The sequence below is a fragment of the Corythoichthys intestinalis genome, chromosome 12 (assembly GCF_030265065.1).
Source record: "Corythoichthys intestinalis isolate RoL2023-P3 chromosome 12, ASM3026506v1, whole genome shotgun sequence".
Taxonomy (NCBI): domain Eukaryota; kingdom Metazoa; phylum Chordata; class Actinopteri; order Syngnathiformes; family Syngnathidae; genus Corythoichthys; species Corythoichthys intestinalis.
Window position 1 is genome coordinate 29,585,356 of NC_080406.1, and position 19,514 is coordinate 29,604,869.

A 19,514-nucleotide genomic window follows, 5' to 3' on the forward strand; every position below is an offset into this window, starting at 1 on the left:
AAAGACTAAAAAAAAATTCATCTTTATGAGACAGGCGGCGATGAGGGAAAAGTTTACGACGGCTGTCGCGGCCACAACAGCGTCATCTCTCATTTATGTGAAAATAAGTTGTTACTTTGCAATCAAAAGCTCTATTTGTATTGTTGTTTATGTTATTTTGTAAAAGGAAAACATTATTCAGATGTTTGGGATGTAACTAAGGCAAAAAATAGCTGTGCTAAAGTCAAAGTTATGTTTGAAATGGATGCATTTACAAAAAGCTCATTTTCTCAATTTTTTTCATCAGAAATTGGAAAATTGCTCAAACTAAGCTATTTTCGAATGCTGATTTCTAAAGAATGGAAAAAGAACTTATTTTTTTCTGCTGAAAGAAGAGAGTCTAATCTTTCTTTTGGTGGTTTCCATGTTTATATAGCAAAACAACAGAATTTTATGTGGGCCCGGCGAGGAGGGAAAAGTTTACCACGGCTGTCGCAGCCACAACAGCGTCATCTCTCAGTTATGTGAAAATAAGTTGTTACTTTGCAATCAAAAGCTCTATTTGTATTGTGTTATTTTGTAAAAGGAAAACATTATTCAGATGTTTGGGATGTAACTAAGGCAAAAAATAGCTGTGTTAAAGTCAAAGTTATGTTTGAAATGGATGCATTTACAAAAAGCTCATTTTCTCCGTTTTTTTCATCAGAAATTGGAAAATTGCTCAAACTAAGCTATTTTCGAAAGATGAACTTATTTTTTTCTGCTGAAAGAAGAGAGTCTAATCTTTCTTTTGGTGGGTTCCATGTGTATATAGCAAAAGAACAGAATTTTATGTGGGCCTTGCAAAATCAGTCAAAATCCAGTAAAACGGCCGGAAGCAAAGGGGGTTGCACTGGTGAAAATGGCTGGGAGTGAATGAGTTAAAAGCACTGTATCATATCATGCTACTGAAGCCTACATTGAACCAAACAACTCAAATGTCAATGCAAATAAAACTCAGAAAAAACTGAAACTAAAATATATTTTCCAAGCATTTAGTGTTGAAAAATTTGTTGACTTTAGAGAGTTGCATATTGTGCTTTTGAAGACTTGAATAATCCGCATTTTCCTAACCCTTATTATGCTACTATTAGTCAAGTAGCATATGTATGAATATTTTCAATCATGTTTCTGTTTTATTATCTATAAAAATCAGTCTAGCTGCATTTGTCAATAAAAATCACAACATTAAAAAATACAAAGGAAATATTAAAACTCTCAAGTGGCATAGCAAAACCGTTCCAGAATTAAAAGGCATTCGGATCTACCATTCTTTATGTTCATACAGTTGAACAGGACAGGATATTTTATATAAAAACAGTTTTGGGCTGTCAAATGCATTTAAGATAAAATGTGAATTAAAGAGGCAATTTTAGATTTTCTAATACTACATGTGGTTTTGAAATGGGAGTTTTATGTTCTTGCTTTTGTCTCGGTGTGCTTTTGTCTTGGTATTTACTTGACCTTAATTCCCAAATGTTCTGATCTTGTCTCGGAGACATTTGACCTGAGATAATGTGGTCTAAAGCCCGATTGTGCCGTGGTACAACAAATGCTTAGAGATGGAAGAACACACGGGTCTTGTATGTGAACTCTCACATTTTCAAAAAAAAATCTTCACGCTGTTAGAAATTCTTATGCGTGTACCTCTTGTATAATGCATGATGGTGTCAAACCAGTCCACTTGTGGGCATCTCAAGTAAGAGATTCAATATGAAAACAATGCCACTATTATTACAAGTCGGGACATGCTGTTTATGTGTTACTTTAAGGCAGGAATATTTTTTGGGCCTCAAATACAGTCACATTGTTCCAAGCAAAAAAATAGCGACTATAAAGTTATAGAACTTGTGTTCATCATTTCCGCTGCTTGTTTTCAGCCTGCCTGCCATTCCTCCACAGCGCATGTTGGAAAGAAGTAGGTGGTACTACTGACAAAGACAAGCAAAAAAAACATCACAGACGGCAGTATGCCTCATCATTTTTATACTGGTGTAGGATTGCAGCATCTTCCAATTTACAGATTTTCCTTCAAAGTCACCACATTGGTTTATTCTCGGTGCCAGATCAGTGTATGTGTGGGAGGATGAAGCGACAGCTGAGGGTGTCATTATGCGTGTGCGTGCGTGCGTACGTATGTGTGTGTTCAGATGGGTACATTAGTCGATATTGACTTGGAAGCACTCGGGGTGGATGCCCTATAAAAAACATAGCCACATATCACCTTCCATATGTTTAGTGTCTGCTGTGATGCTAGCACAGTAGCAAAAGGACATATTGTGTCTTAGAATATTTATTTCATGCATTGCTCCACAGAAATAAAAACATGTTTTTGGTATGATCCTTTGATTAAAATGGCAAAAGATAACTATGTTTGGTGAAAACAAACCCAAAAAAATCTGTGGGATGCATACAAAGAGGCAAAGGAAGTGAAATAAATTGCAAAACACAAAAAACATCATTATTCAAGGAGTGGGTGGCACTACAAAAAGTCTGGGGGAAACATAAGCATGTATTTTTTCTTTCCACTATTTTAAAACAGTCAACACATTTTTGGACTTAATCTCAATCTTCAATGGTCTTTTTATTTAAAACTGTCTGAAAGGTGGGGGGGGGGCATTACATTAACTACAGGTAGTCCCTGGGTTATGACGTACCCGACATACCTGTCGTTTTATCTATTTTATTTTTTTAATAATGTTTACTTTTGTTTTCTGATACATTCTTTTATCTTGGCGCAGAAAGAATAGAGAAAGTCGTAATTCCGCACGTGAGTAAGAGCACATGTACACATAAAGAAGAACATATTTGCGCACACGAATAAGAGCGTATGCGCACACATGAGAGGAAGAGCGAATTTACTCCCACGAAGACGCGTAGCCCAGGAGGGAAAAGAAAGCCTGTGTGCACATTTGTTGCTTGTGAAGCACCCACAGAGGCAACACCTGTACTAATTCTTCTAAAAAACATAGCATATTGTGATAAAGTTCATTATTTTCTGTAATGTACTGATAAACAGACTTTCATATATTTTAGATTCATTACACACAACTGAAGTAGTTCAAGCCTTTTATTGTTTTAATATTGATGACTTTGGCAAAAAAGTCAAGAAAACCCAAAAATTCCTATATCAAAAAATTTGCATATTTCATCCGACCAATACAAAAAAAGTGTTTTTTTAATACAAAAAAAGTCAACCTTCAATTAATTATATCAGCTATGCACTCGATACTTGGTCTGGAATCCTTTTGCAGAAATGACTGCTTCAATGGGGCGTGGCACGGAGGCAATCAGCCTGTGGCACTGCTGAGATGTTATAGAGGCCCAAGATGCTTCGACAGCGGCCTTAAGCTCATCCACATCCCAGATTCTCTATGGGGTTCAGGTCAAGAGAGTTGGCAGGCTAATTGAGCACAGTAATGCCATGGTCAATAAACCATTTACCAGTGGTTTTGGCACTGTGAGCAGGTGCCAGGTCGTGCTTAAAAATGAAATCTTCATCTCCATAAAACTTTTCAGCACGAAGTGCTCCAAAATCTCCTGATAGCTAGCTGCATTGACCCTGCCCTTGATAAAACACAGTAGACCAACACCAACAGCTGACATGGCACCCCAGTGGGTACTTGACACTGGACTTCAGGCATTTTGGCATTTCCTTCTACCCAGTCTTCCTCCAAACTCTGGCACCTTGATTTCCGAATGACATGCAAAATTTGTTTTCATCTGAAAAAAGTACTTTGGACCAGTAAGCAACAGTCCAGTACTGCTTCTCTGTAGCCCAGGTCAGGCGCTTCTGCCATTTCCAGCACACGCCTGTGCAAGGTGGCTCTGGATGTCTCTACTCCAGACTCAGTCCACTGTTTCTGCAGGTCCCCCAAGGTGTGGAATCGGCCTTTCTCCACATTCTTTCTCAGGGTACGGTCCCCTCTTCTGATTGTGCAGCGTTTCCTGCCACACCTTTTCCTTCCCATAGACTTTCCACTGAGGTGCCTTGATACAGCACTCTGGGAACAGCCTATTCGCTCAGAAATTTCTTTCTGTGTCTTAGCCTCTTGCTTGAGGGTGTCAATGATGGCCTTCTGGACAGCAGTCAGGTCGGCAGTCTTGCCCATGATTGCGGTTTAGAGTAATGAACCAGACTGGGAGTTTTTAAAGGCCTCAGGAATCTTTTGCATGGGTTTTGAGTTAATTCATTGATTCAGATGATTAGGTTAGTAGTTTCTTTAGCGTACCTTTTCATGATATGCTAATTTTTTGAGATGAGGATTTTTGGTTTTTCTTGACTTTTTTGTCAAAGTCATCAATATTAAAACAATAAAAGGCTTTAACTACTAAGTCTAATGTTTATCAGTGCATTACAGAAAATAATGAACTTTATCACAATATGCCTATTTTTTGAGAAAGACTAGTATATAACACCTTTTTGTACTGTTTATTCTGCATTTTCCTTCATTTATTCATTTTCCATGGCGCTTAACCTCACGAGGGTCGGGGAGGTGCTGGAGCCTATCCCAGCTAACTATGGGCAGTAGGCAGGGTACACCCTGAGTTGGTTGCCAGCCAATCGCAGGGTACAATGAGACAAACAACCATTCACGCACACACTCATACCTATGGACAATTCAGAGTGTTCAATCAGCCTAGATTTTGATAGATTTTGGGATGTGGGAGGAAAACGGAGTCCCCGGAAAAAACCCACACAAGCATGGGGAGAACATGCAAACTCCACACAGGAAGGCCTTAGCCCTGGATTGAACCCCTTATCTTAGAATTATGAGGCGGATGTGCTAGCCACTAGGCGTTTTCAATTGTGGTCAAATGTGACGGCCCTGGCCGTTTAACTGTTTTATTCTGAGAAGCCAACAGTCAGTTTATCCTCACCTCTGCAAGCTGGCTGCTTCCCCTCCCACTGTGACGAAAGCTGATTGACGGCGGACGGACCGACGACGTCGCCACCGCTGATTGGCCACGACGAAAGGACGCCTAGCTTTAAAAACCTGCCGCTGTCAACACTCTGGGAGGTTGCATTTGACAACATTTATGCCGCGGTCCTCCTCGCCAGCTGTTTGCTCGCCATTCACTCTCGTGTGCATTTGATCGCTAGTTTGATTCACTCCCGCTTTTTCGGTGAGGTCTTTTGTGTTTATTCGTTATTGGATCGTTTTTTTTGTTCACCACTGAAAATAAGAGCACTGACGCAATAGGGGTAAGCTGTTCAACCCGTTTTCTCCTGTCTTATTTAGTGTAAGAAGCTAGGGTAGTGGCTGTCTTTTTTTAAATTTTATTTTCACGATCAGGGTTTAGTTAGCGGGTGGGGTTTAAGTGCAGATTCCTTTTGTTTGTTATTTTGGCCTGGGCTCACCCTGAAGCCAGCTTCGTTCGTATTTTGTATATTCTGTTCATTGCCAGTTTGATTATTGTAAATAAATTGTGTCCACTCGTACCTTGTGTGGCTCGTTTTATGTTACGCCCTTAGCGAGCCATCCGTGGGACGTAACATTGAATGTTTGGGATGAGTTTATGTTATTGTTTTTGATAATGTGCCATCAACTTCATAATTATATTGACGGGACAGGTTCCCGAGACACTGCAGCACGCCTTTTCCTGGGGGGCCATCCCACATTCCGCTTCACTTATTTGCAGTCGTTCTTAGTTCTTCTCAACACAAGAAGCGACCCAACGCCGGATTTAGGTTGAAAAAGTACGAAAGTTACTGCAAACAAACAGCAAGGATTGTCTCAGGAGTGATTTATTCGAGGATTCAAGGCAATTATTATATTCATCGTACCATGCATGCATTTTAAAACGTGAAAAAATCAATGGGAGAAATTAGCCGTTACAGCATTGGCGTTATAATTCGCAATATTTACGTAAAATAAATGCTAACTGCCCGTTTTTTTTTTGCTTTTAACCAAGAATCGAGACTTGCGTGCTGTTTCCACTCGGTGAGCTTTGACGGAGATAGGCCCCCCTATGAATCGGCCCCGCGCCCGGTGTCCCTTCAATCCATTATGAAGTCTATGTAATTTGCTGACGCTAACTGATACATACTAATCGTTTGTGTGGATTGTTATTGCTGTATCAGTAGTTAGTTATAAATGCAAATTTGAATTGCTGCTATTGAAGATGAAACAGATTTAATTTAATTTTTTGTCTAGCTTAATTCTGCAAGTGTTGATGTCATAGGCTTCTGAATATATTCAGCAAACCACACGGACATGTGATATTGTCATTTCAGAGCTTAGCTCGCTGTCTAGCTACAGTAGGACTTAGCTCCAACGTCTTGGCGAGGGTGCTTCAATGATATATTTATATTGTATAACATATATTTTTGGATAGTTATTTTGAGGTTTAAGGGGTATTGAGGGATACTTAAAGGGTTAATTCCGACTTACGAGGAAATTCGTCTTTAGTGTAGGAAAGGAATTTTTTTCGTAACCTGTGGACTACCTGTATTAGTTTGTATACATTTAATTTTCATAATTATTTTTAATTTTGAGGTTTGGGTGGGGTGTATTTAGGGGTACTTAAAACTCTGACTTACGTGGACATTTGTCTTCATTGTAGGAAAGGAACTTTTTCGTAACCTGTGGACTACTTGTATTAATTTGTATACATTTAATTTACATAATTATTTTTTATTTTAATTAATATATGTGTTAGTGTCTTTCTATAGATGATTTTGTTACATTTTTGGCATTGTTTTATGCGCAAACGGAAAAGTGAGTGCCATATTTCACTGAAATTTTTCTAGTCTCATCCATAACACCACGTTTTCATCTGATATTGCACTTCAATATGCTGTTTTGAGACTCATGCATTTATTCATGATTCCTCTATGAGCTTAGTTGAAGAAATAGTAAAGGATTAATAAAGTACAGTGGAATGTTAAACTTAACTCTACCGTTGCCATTGACGGCGATAGTGTCCCAATGGATTATTCGTCTATCACCGTCAACGGCAGCCACTGAGTTCCTTTAATTTCATGGATGAAAATATGTATTTTCTGAAGCAAAATATTTCCCAGGAACTAGCTAACACTGCCAACCTCCCAAAATAAGTATCAGTAGATAATTCAGTAATAAACTGAATGGTTGATTTTCCTTAGTATTCACACATAAAAACGTAATACATACAGTATTTAACTATTTAATGCTGGCCCAGATTTAATGTTTGATAACCACTGTGCTAAAATATTATTATTCTTCCCATTACCTGTGTCTTTGCAGGTAAACTTGGCTTTAGGGTCACACATCCTTTTGGTGCCTTCGCAGTCTTTCTCGTCGCTGCCGTCTTCACAATCCTTGTCGCCGTCGCATCTCCAGCGTTCTGGGATGCAAGTCCCATCTGCGACACAGTGGAATTCTTCCCCACTGCACTCAATCACAGATGGCAGGCCTGAAAGGAAAGTCACTCAACTATTGATTGGATCACATCAGAGCTCAACAATACACCATCGCGGGCCAAGGTGCGGAGGCCCTGAATCATTCTACGGGGACATGTTTTATTGTTCACGTATTTGTATTTACAGGCAAGCGAGGGCAGTATTCTTTTCTTGCCGTGTTCCAAAAATGACACATTTCACATTTTGAAGCTCTATAAGTCAAGGATAAATGACATCTTCACTATGAGTGGAAACTACGTTTGGCTACAAAAAACGTTGACCACAAAAGTGGTCGATTTATTTGGACAAATTGACACTTATTGGTCAGTCGCCATATGCATTATTAACAAATTCAAAGTTTTGAAAATACCTTAAGAAAAGATATTTTATCCCTTATAAATGCTCAACGGTTTAAAACCTGTTTTTAAAACTCTCGTCACTCTGCTGGAATCACACAGCGTTATGTCATCTCAAGATTGAAAGTAAGGATATTTTTCTTAGTTGAAAATAGCTAATTAAAATACATTTAAATTAAGCCAGTTTTATAAAAATATGTAACAAAATTTTTAAAAATCACTATTATATTTGTTTTCTCTGATCACAATGGAACTCTGCTATTCGAGAGGGTCGGGACCCGGGACCGACAGCAATAAATGAAAACGCATGTTATTTTTGGAGAGTGTTTTATCTCACCACCCGCACATCTTCTATTTGATTAAGCACTACGACACTCAAAGATTGAATGAAAGACTTTAAACACACACACAAAAAAATAAAATGCTAGAAGGTAACGATAATATTTGCAAGAATAAAAATACAATGGTACCTCTACATACGAAAATAATTCTTTCCAGGACCGTGTTCGTGAGTCGAAATGGTCGTATGTCAAGAAAGAATTTCCCATAAGAATACATTACAATTCGTTTAATTCGTTCCACAGCCCGAAAACCTACACTAAATTCTTAATAAATATTGCTGGTACTATTACCAATGGCAATTACACGTAGCAAAACAAATAAATTATTAATAAATAATAATAACTCCTGCAATAATGTAACATAACGGTTTCTAATGTGACGGACCTGTTTTGCGTGCTGTACCTGAACGCACCGCATCGCTGACGTGACAGAGAGGGAGAGGTGCGGTTGAGATTTTACTTTCTCTTTTAATGTTTTGTTGAGAACACCATCAACTGTGGCGGACAGTAGGCGTGTTGTGTTGCACAAGTTCTGAAATAAATGATAAAAACCTGACAAAGCTGGCGATTTGCTAACACTTTATAATAACTATCCGTTTTACTAGTTAATAGATCATTAGCAAACAGTTGATAAATGATTTATTACTGATTTGTGAAGTATTTGTTAACAGTTTGTTAAGCATTTACAGGGTGCTCCAATATGGTTGACCCCATTCTAAATGCCCATGCTAGTTTATGGATCTTAATAAAACTATATATACTAGAGATGTCCCGATCGATCGGGTCCGATCACGTCATTTTCTAAGTATCGGGATCGGCAAAAAATATCAGCCATGCCTTTTTTTAATATATATACCGTATATATACAGTATATATATTTTTTTAATGAAATCGTTTTCTAATTGTATATAACGTTACAGACATATTATGTTACACTCATCCAGAGTCTTTAGTTTAGGCTTAAGGTACGGTTATCAAATTTATCCCAATAACGGCGGTAATTTTTTTTTTTTTTTTTAAATGTATCAGGTTAAAATATTTAACGCAATTAATGCATGCGCTGCACGACCCACTCACGCATTGTCGTGCTCTATCTGTAATGGCTCTGTTTTACCTATATAGAGATAGAGAGATAAAAGGAAGCGTAAAATGAGTAGAGTGAATTTTGGCAGCCTTTGGAGCCTTATTTTAATTGGCTAAAGCCTTACAATCCCTCTCCCTACGATTAGAAATATCATGGGAAGCAATGTGGGGAAGCAAGGTAGCAATTGATCTTTTTCTTAACACCTTATGTTATTTCCCATCGCAGAGAAAATATAGCACTATACACAGTCATGTTTCCACTTCTCATCATGCATTTGGGCATGGCTACAGTATCATTTACTGAAAGTTCAACAAATACACTAGATGGCAATAATTAGTCACAATATACAAAGTCACAAGTCTTTCTATCCGTGGATCCCTCTCACAGAAAGAATGTTAATAATGTAAATGCCATCTTGAGGATTTATTGTCATAATAAACAAATACAGTACTTATGTACTGTATGTTGAATATATATATTCGTCCGAGTTTTATTCATTTTTTTCTTAATGCATTGCCAAAATGTAAAAATTATCGGGAATGATTGGAATTGAATCGGGAGCAAAAAAAAAGCAATCGGATTGGGAAATATCGAGATCAGCAGATATTCAAACTAAAACGATCGGGATCGGATCGGGAGCAAAAAAACATGATCGGAAAAACCCTAATATATACTTTATGTTAGTTTTAAGTTAAGTTTTACTGGTTAGGTATACAAAGAAAAGTACAAATATTTGTTGGTTCTATGGCAGATTTCCATAAATGTGCAACATGAGCGCTGCCTGCAAAATGCCTTATCAAAATGCCTTTTCTTTTGAAGTGAACGGCATTTCTTAACCGGAAAATATAGAAATGCCAAACGTTACACACAAAAACTTGGAACGTTTCTATACAAACTGTGTTTCAGGTTAAGAACACCCTATAAATGCTTAAAAAACTGTTAACAAATACTTTACAAATCAACAACAAATCTTTTATCAACCGTTTACTAATGATCTATTAACTAGTAAAACGGCTAGTTATTATAAAGTGTTACCGACGATTTCTTTGGCGATTTTACCACAACAATAATTGTCACCTTAACTTATAAAGACTGGCGAACGGAGGTTGGAGGAGAACCGTGGAAATCGTTGACATTCTACGGCCATATTGTTGACCCAGTTTACATCCCACGCTCATATTTATCATTTCCATCTTCATTTCAATGGTAAGCGTGACTTTTTTCCTTGTTTCACCACCTGCACTAACCCTCTTGGAACCTGTGTTGATTTCTCTCACAAGAAAATCCGCTGGGCGTCCGTTGCGGCGCTGTCATATCGTCGTATTTCGAGCATGTCGTCGGAAGTAGAAACAAATGGCGAGTCAAATTTAACGTCGGATGTCGAAAAGATCATGTATCGAAGCGTTTGTATGTCGAGGTACCACTGTAATATTGTAAAAGTTTGCAACAAAAAATAGAAAAACAATTCCCACGGATAGGTGAATATGTGGAATGCCACTATACACTGATTAGCCACATGTTTGGTTTATTTATTATATCACTCCCGACATTTTGTAAAGATTTTGTAAAGATGATCTGCTGTAGTCACAGTTATTGCTTTTTATCAAGCAACATGCTGACTGACTACTAGTATGTCTTCTACCATTTTAATCAATGGTAGTGTAAGATAAACGCATTTTTTTCCCTCAGTAGTGCTCGAACACAATTTCGAGTTGTTGTTGTGTATTGGTCTATGATAGGGATGTCCAAACTTTTTGCAAAGGAAGCCAGATTTGGTGTGGTAAAAATGTGGGGGGGCGACCTTGGCCGACGTCCTCTATGTAGAGCAATATATTTAACCAAATTTTAGCAAGCCATTGTGTGTGTCATATTTGCTTCATTATTTTTTTTTAATCAATCATTTCAACAATCTACTAAACAACTAGCCTTTGTGGCGTTCTCTTTCGATTCGCGGGCTCTTGCGAAATATTGCTGCTGTAAAATTAAACTAGCTTCAAGTTGCTTCAATTTCTCGCTGTGTATCATCCCTGTAATCTTGTCGTGCATGTCAGCATCTCTTGTTTGGTAACATCACCTCACATTGAACTCTTTAAAAACAGTGATTGTCTCTTTGCAAATGACGCAGACAAAGTTGTTGCGTATTTTAGTGAAGAAATAGTCCAATTTCTACCTATCCTTGAAACGTTGGCCATCACAGTCAACGTTCTTTTTTTTGTTGATTGTCGCCATTTTAGAAAATTGGGAGTAAAAGGTAACACGGGGTAATGTTGCTGTGCTGCTGCTGCTGCTGCTGCCTTTCAGTGGGTGTATGAGGAGCAGTATTAAGTGTGTAAGCTACTTCATATGCCGGTAACAGTACGGCTGACGAATTTATTAAGTCTGTGTGCGGGCCAGACGTTATTGTTTTATGCCAGAGGCTGGGGGCCAGATGAAATTTGACCGCGGTCCGCATTTGGCCCCCGGGCCGGACTTTGGACATGTCTGCTCTATGATATGTAATATAAGACACGATACCACCTTGAACAAAGCAGCGTTTGGTAACTCAAGAAGAATTTTGATTCGAAAAGTTTTCATTTGGAGATGCCAGAACACAATTGCTGAACCATGTCAATGGTAGTATAATGGTCCACTTGCCTTACATTCAATCCCCTACCTGTGACACTGTGAATGTTAGGGTGAATGCTTTTTTTCACTGTGTGCCTTTTGATTGACTAGCAACTAGACTAGGGTGTAGTCAGGTGGGATAGGCTTCTACTTCCTATGACCCTGAACAGGATGAGCGGCAATGAACAAGAATGGATGTGTCAAGGTCAGCGTCATTGTACCATGGAGCTTGCTGTGTATACTAGTACGTCTATAATATCAATTTGTAATAAGTTATTGGGTAGAATTGATTTAAGTTCATCGTACGGTCAAGAGAAGGCAGAATATAATAAGAAACCTTGTGTTGTTTGTTTTTATAGAATAAAACTGCCAAGAAATCAGATGTAGCTGTTTGAGACTCAAAGCCAAATGTACCTCCAAACCTCCTGTTGACTCACTCCCTTGTACTAAAAGCCAAAGCAGACACAGAAGCCAGCACAAGCGGAGTGAGAGAGCCTGCAGTTGCCATCAGAAAACGATGTGATGAATAGTCGACATATTCCAATGACAAGCAAGTGAGCTGTGAGGGTGTAGTTCACCCCCCCCCCTTCATTAATTAGATTAAATGATTCAACTCCCGATGTTGAAGTTCCCCCAGAACAGTGGCTAGATAAGATTAGTCACACAAGAGTGTTAAAACAACGTTATTCAAATGATGATGATTCATTGCTGAACTCGTAATTACAGGAGCTGAAATTATGCATTGCTCTGAATTGCCAAAGCACAATTAGCACGCTAAAATGGATATAAGGAAGCAAGCCCATCAGTATAAATCAAGGCTTGCACTGACAAATTAACAGTGTCAGGCGTGGAAAATTTATTTTATTATTTATCGTCAATTTAGAAAAACTGATCCAACGATCCATCCCTGTTTTTTGAACTCTTTTACTCATCAGGGGCAACAACAACAACAACAAAAAAAAAAAAGATAAGCACAGTTGACTTTGTTGGTGACGGGGACGTCCTTACCTGCTGATCCAACGCTACAGGTGGTGTTCTCATCACTGAAGTCTCCACAGTCGTTATCGCCGTCACAGGCCCAGTGATCTGGGATACAGCGGCCGCTTTTGCACTGGAACTGGTTGTTGGAGCACAACTGGATGCAGCCCAATTCATCACTGCCATCGCCACAGTCGTTATCTGAACATACAGTATTTACAAACATTTTACCAGCCACTAAACCAACATAACACAGAATTAACTCTCTTAGTTTTACCTATGGAAAACCTATACATTTAAAAAAAATCCCCCAAAATAAGTCGAAGAAAAAATAAAATAAAAAGTGCAATAACATCTGAACTGACAAAAATAAAGAACTTCACTATCCGATATACAGCACCAATGCGTCCCGAGTGTTTCCGGAGGCCTAAATTATGTGAAATGGTGATGTCTTCACTAATGTTTTGGTTTGAAAAATAATTCCTGCCATCTAAGGTGCCCAATTTAATCCAAAAATACAACACTGGGTAGGACATGTTGGTTTCTATTTACAGCAACCTTGTTCATCAATCTTTGCCTCTGTGGTTGGTTTCATTCCATTTTTCATCACATTCCCCGACGCAATGTCTTGCACCGTTGAAGATTTTTGGTCATAAATATCCAACATATTTAATATACAACAAATTGACTACCGGTGACGAGGACAATTTTCAATTAGAATCTGAATGTTCATCAATATCAATTGGTATACCCGCCAATAAGGTTCTAAATGTTATTGGTATTGACGAGTGTATTCGTCAATCACACTTTTGAACGTGGAGCAATTACGAAGGGTCTCACACTGCTCCACTAATAATTTTAATATTTGAAATAATTTGTCTGCTGCATAACTGACTATAATGGCATTTCATTCATTAAATCCGTTTGTCTATGAGTTTGCATGGGAGGCTTCTGGTTGAAAAGTGTGAATTTTGATGTGCATCTGTGGTGTTTAAGAAAATATAGATCTCAATAATCTGCGGGTCTTGAAAAATCAGTCAAAATGCTTTAAAATGGCTGGAAATCAGGGGTGGGCTATTCTGAAAACAACTAGCAGGGAATGAATCAAGATTCTTGGCCCAACCTGTTTTGGACCCTATTATCGGGACAAATCCACTCTTAACACACCTGAGACTAAAGGATAATCTTACAGGATAATCTTGTAATCCTCAAATAATCTGGCATTTGTCATCTTCAATTGGACAGGAGCAAAATCGAGATGAAAACAGCCTTATTGTTTTGGTGTATATCGGGAGGAAGCAAAAATAAATAAATAAATAAATAAAATAAAATAAAATAAATTAAAAAATCAAGGATGTCTTGTATTTAAAGGTCCTCTTCAAACCTGAGTCACAACGCCATTTGTTGCTGACACATCGTCCGTTGGAACAGGTGAACTGCGTGAGGATCTCACAAGTGGGAAAAGCTGTCAAAAAAAAAAAGTGACATTTCTTTTTTACAAACTGAACAAAATGTCAACACCCATCAGACATGAGTAATTTAGTAAGGAGTAGATGATGAGGTTACAGTCACACAAGCAATTACATTCAGTTGAAGTTACGTGCTTTTATGGGATTTCCAGTTTAACATTACGTTCTGTTCCTTTTAAGAACACAACATAGTCAATGGCTACGCACTAGTACATCACTTTCTTCTAAGTATGAGCTTTTTTTTATTAAGTGATAAACTCTAAAGTTAAATTATGCAAGGATTTGATGATTATCTGTTCCATGCAATTAAGACAAAGCAATCTGATGTTTGTCCTTTGTCCACATATCATTCAAGGAGACTTCAACGTTATCTTAAGTATAGAAATATAGATTCTCCTTCTTCCTGACATTTGTATTCCCAACAGAGATGTTTCTCTTTTCAGACTTTGCGATAAGCCTTCTGTATATAAAGTGGATTGAGATATCCTTACAGGATGTCTAAGCTTTTATTGACTTCAGAATGAAATCCAATTCCAAATTTGAATTGATTTGTTAGCATCTGGTTCTCCTGACTGCAATGTCTAAGGCTGATGTGGCAACATATCATATGTATACCTGTATTTTTTTTTTTTTTTTTTTTTTAAATCAGACAAGTGTAAATTATTTTTAAATGTGTCGGGCCTCACTGACAGCCCTTGGCTGGATAGAATTAAACATTCATTAAAAATGAAGCACCACGCATCCATAAATAATGAAGGTTTCAAGTAAGCTTGGCTAAAAATGAAACGCCCACATCCATAAATAATGGCAGAATCTCGTGAACAAAGCGCCCAATGTAAGATCCTGTGTGACAACTCCTAAACTACTGACAAATAAAATCTACATCGGAATCCATCTTGAAGGCAAGCGCTACTTGGCTTCAGGTGTTCTGAAACCCACAGAAGCGACACTGAAGCTGCCAGGACTGCACAGTAGAGTGCCTGGAGAGGAGTAATGCCTGAGGAAGCTTAGACAACAGTGAGCGAGAGAATATGTTTCCCTGCACAGCTTGATTATGATTGAATGAAGCCAAGCATGAACTTCAATTACTGCTTACACCCTGGCTGTTTGCGATGACGTCTTAGAGCGGCTTAAGACGCACCAAAGGAAGTTGTGAACGATTCAACCCAGTATGGCACTAGGCAATAAGCACCCACTGAAAAAGACTGAATACTAATGACTAAAGGGAATCCCAAACCTTTAAATTGTTTGGCTATATGGTTAAGTGTACTGTAATTCATATGTTACCAAAACCTGTATTGCATAATCACAAGGATGGCATGAAACTATAGGGATTGAAAATTTCCTGCGCACAGTAAGCTATTCCTTCTACAATGATATCTTGAGATACAGTTTAAGTTCAATTTGTACTGTGCCCACATTCGTAACTCAAATCACTCGTTTCAAATCAACCCCATTAAAAATCCATTCTGTTTGTCCTTATAATATAGAAGAAACATGTTTGCGATGTTTTGCAATGACTAATACCGTATTTTTCGGGCTATAAGTCAGACCTGAGAATAAGTCACACCAGACATAAAATGCACAATGAAGAGGGAAAAAAAACATATGAGTCGCACCGGAGTATAAGTCGCATTTTTGGGGTACATTTACTTGATAAAATCCAACACATAGAACAGATGTGTCATCTTGAAAGGCAATTTAAAATAAAAATACAGTAGAGAACAACTTGCTGAATAAGTGTACAGTATGATAATGTTACATGATGCATGAACAACGAAATGCGAACGTGGCTGATATGTTGACGTAACATAGCTATTAAGTTATTCAGATAACTATAGCATAAGGAACATGTTAACAAGTTTACCAAACCATCAGTGCCACTCCAAAATACCAAAATAACAAGTGAAATGATATAATAATGTGTTAATAATTTCATACATAAGTCGCTCTAGAGTATAAGTCGCACCCACAGCCAAACTATGAAAAAAACTGCGACTTATAGTCTGAAAAATATCGTATAACTGTATGAAAGAAATAAATTAATAGTCAATTTATTAATGGCCACCTAATACTGTATGTCTCAGCTCCTCTCAGCTCATGAGTACAGCACATTACTTTTAGCCATTCTTTATAGATGATAAAGAATACATGACTGGTATTAGTGCCACATTGTCTGTGCCACCTGGAGTTCGTTCTGTATAGTAAAGCAATGTTTCTCAAACCTTTCACACTAAAGGCTACCAAAACAAAACTGCTCTCCAACAACCACCGTTATGACTAATCAGCGTTTTTTTTGTCAACAATGTTGATAACAAATATTTCGCCGACAAACAAGCTTTTCATGACTATGACGTGACGAGCTAAAAACTTGGCTTGGGAGACTAGAACATAACGAGAGGAATGCCAATGACTACGGGACGAAAATGCGGCATTGGTTTTGTCATATGTTCACAATGCGTGACATTTTCATATTGTTCATGGAGTATTTAGCTTGGATCATGGAAGTGTTTGGGTGGTGTCAGTCTTGTGACCTCTCCCTCTTAGGATGTGTCTCGAGCTAGGCTGCACTCATTCTTGTTGTTTGGAAACGGTAAAATTTGTATCCTTATCTTGGAAAGAGAGAATATGCAATGTTGTTTTAGCCTTTAAAGGTTTTTGCTGAGTGATCATCAGATGATAAATTTAATCCTATCATTTGCTAAGTATTCGCGTTAACATTAGCATTAGCTTCAGAATGGCGAGTGTGCTTCTAAAACACTAGCCAGTCTAAAGTAGAGCCACTTGCCTTTTCTGGTCAGTAAGTCTAGAGGATGTTAAACACTCGGGCAACTTTTTCTTTTACATACAGTTCGTGGCTTCTAGGTAGGTTTAATTGAAAATAATGTACTGCTGTGTGCTGCTGAGTCAAGTCAGAAATCCTGGCGTAATCATCGACTCAGACCTAAAAATTGATAGCCATTTAAGGTTTGTCACTACATCTGCTTATTACCACCTAAAAATATAGCCAGAATTAAGCGGCTCCTGACTAAACAAGATATGGAAAAACTTCTGTATGCATTTATTTTCGGAAGATTGGACTATTGCATCGGTATATTTACAGGTCTTAATAATAAAAAAAAAAAACAATCAGGAAGTTACAGCTAGTACAAAATGCTACTGACGGATTCCTTAAAAATACAAGGAAATTGGACCACATTACACCGGTTTTGAAATGGTTATACTGGCTTCTAATGAGTCAAAGGATAGACTATAAAATACTACTGCTTGTCTACAAAACACTTAATGGCCTTGGACCAAAATACATGCTTGATTTTTTGGATCCCAATGAAACATTTATAACCTTAAGGTCGCATTGGAATCGGTCTCCTGTATGTTCCAAGAACAAGAACCAAGCAGGGTCAGAATTTTGTTATTATGCTTCTCACCTCTGAAACAAGTTACCTGAAGGTCTGAAGTGTCCTCAAACTGTTAGCCCCTTTAAATGAGGGCTAAGAACGCTGTTGTTTATCACAGTATGTATATTCATAACTGTCTATATACTGTATTTAAAATTTCAAGCTATTTGCTTTTTATTCATTTTCTGCTTTATTTCCATTTCTGATTTCAATTATTATTCGTTTTTTTCTTTCTTTATTCTATTCGTGATTTAATGTGATTTTTATGTATAATTTTATTTCCTGTTTCAATTGACTTTGCTTTAACTTTCTTTTGATTTAAGTGATTTTTGCGAATAATTTTATCTCTGTTCGTGGATCTTAATGTGATATAAAAAGCACTTTGAATTGTTATTTGTGCTATACAAATAAATTTGCCTTGCCTTGCCTGAGTGTGTGTTATCATCAGTTGGCATTGTCCTTGTAGAAGCACAATATATGCTCGTCTGTCTATGTTCATTTGAAATTGATTTGGGGCTAAAACTTTGAATTTCACGGACGAAAAAATTTTGACTAACTCAAATGAAACTAGACGAAGACGAAATCATTTTGAAGTGATTAAAATATGACTAAGACGAAAAAGAATTTTTCTCCAAAAGACAAACACAAAAATTTAAAGGGCTGCCAAAAACAGCATTACAATACGGGCATGTATCAAGCCAACCTTATTAATCAATAACATGACAGTTTGTAGTCCTAAATATTTCATAGGCCTATAGGCCTGCTACAAAAAAAAAAAAGGCCATGTTCCAAAAGTCTCAAACCTAAACTTTATAGTGTAACGTGAAAACAATATATATAGTTATATACAAAAAAAAAATCCAAATTAAACCAGAAAAATACATTTTAAAAAAATTTAATTCATGAGATTAAAGTACGTTCTACCGGCGCGTTGAGAATATTAGATTTCCATGATGTAGGAGAGATTTCCTCAAGACTAGTAAGACATGTTCCACAAAAGTCAGTGATGATGGGGGATGATGGGATTATTGTTCATTGCAAGAAGCAAGAAGCAATGAACAATAATTAAAGCTTTTACAACAGTTCAAGTTAGTGTTATAGATGATTTCTTTTCACATATTTCTAACCCTTATGTTTTCCAAGATTAACTCATAACACAGAATGAAGTTTTTTATTTTTTTTATTTTTGCTAACTCAGACTGACAGATTGTATAATACCATTGAGACCACATTTAAGAACAGCAGCGACTGCACCAAAGTATGTGTTCAGCAACACCCTTCAAAACAGATGCCGTCATGTCGGTTTCTTGCTCCAAAGAACCCACATCAATAATTCATTTTGAAATATCTTAAATGAATACGGCGATGGGACAAAAACACAGGCTTTTCTAAGAATTTTGTCTGAATTGCGCTGTGATTATCTAATCCTCTGGATCTTATGAAATAGTGTGCAGTCTCAAAGGTTATTGTCTTGGATATTTCATGAAAAGGAAGGAGGTCTATTACTTGCAACGGTGGTCGTTGTGATTTTCTCCCCTTTTATCCAAAATTGGTTGGAACATTCTCTGTCCGTTACTCAACATGGATGAACATAAGGACCTTCTCATCTCCTGTGGGACTTCTGTCATCACATTAGATCAGACGGTCATGCAAACAAACCTGACCCAACTGGTTTTCTCTCTCTATCGACATTTGGATGAAGACGTCATTCGCTTTAATAGTCAGCATCCTGTTTTTTGCAACTCACTGGGTGCGCTGATGGACCGTAAAGCTTCACGCTGCGGGCTGACCTGCACAGTGAACTCGTGAAAGAGCTTCCACAGACTACATATGGTAGCTCTGAATTCCTGCTGTGATTTCAAACTGAGTGATGACATAGATA

The 19,514-nt window shown here is 37.7% G+C and overlaps 1 protein-coding gene across 8 annotated transcripts in view; it reads right to left on the reverse strand.

The window, feature by feature from the left end:
* Positions 1-19,514, reverse strand: part of lrp1bb (low density lipoprotein receptor-related protein 1Bb) — a 469,826-nt gene that overhangs the window by 198,328 nt on the left and 251,984 nt on the right. For all 8 annotated transcript variants that reach the window (XM_057852528.1, XM_057852526.1, XM_057852531.1 and 5 more), the window contains 3 exons: positions 14,150-14,230; positions 12,796-12,966; positions 7,234-7,416 (listed from right to left, as the gene is read on the reverse strand). In XM_057852528.1, coding sequence (XP_057708511.1) covers positions 7,234-7,416; positions 12,796-12,966; positions 14,150-14,230 — 435 coding nt within the window. The remainder of the gene's footprint in view (positions 1-7,233; positions 7,417-12,795; positions 12,967-14,149; positions 14,231-19,514) is intronic.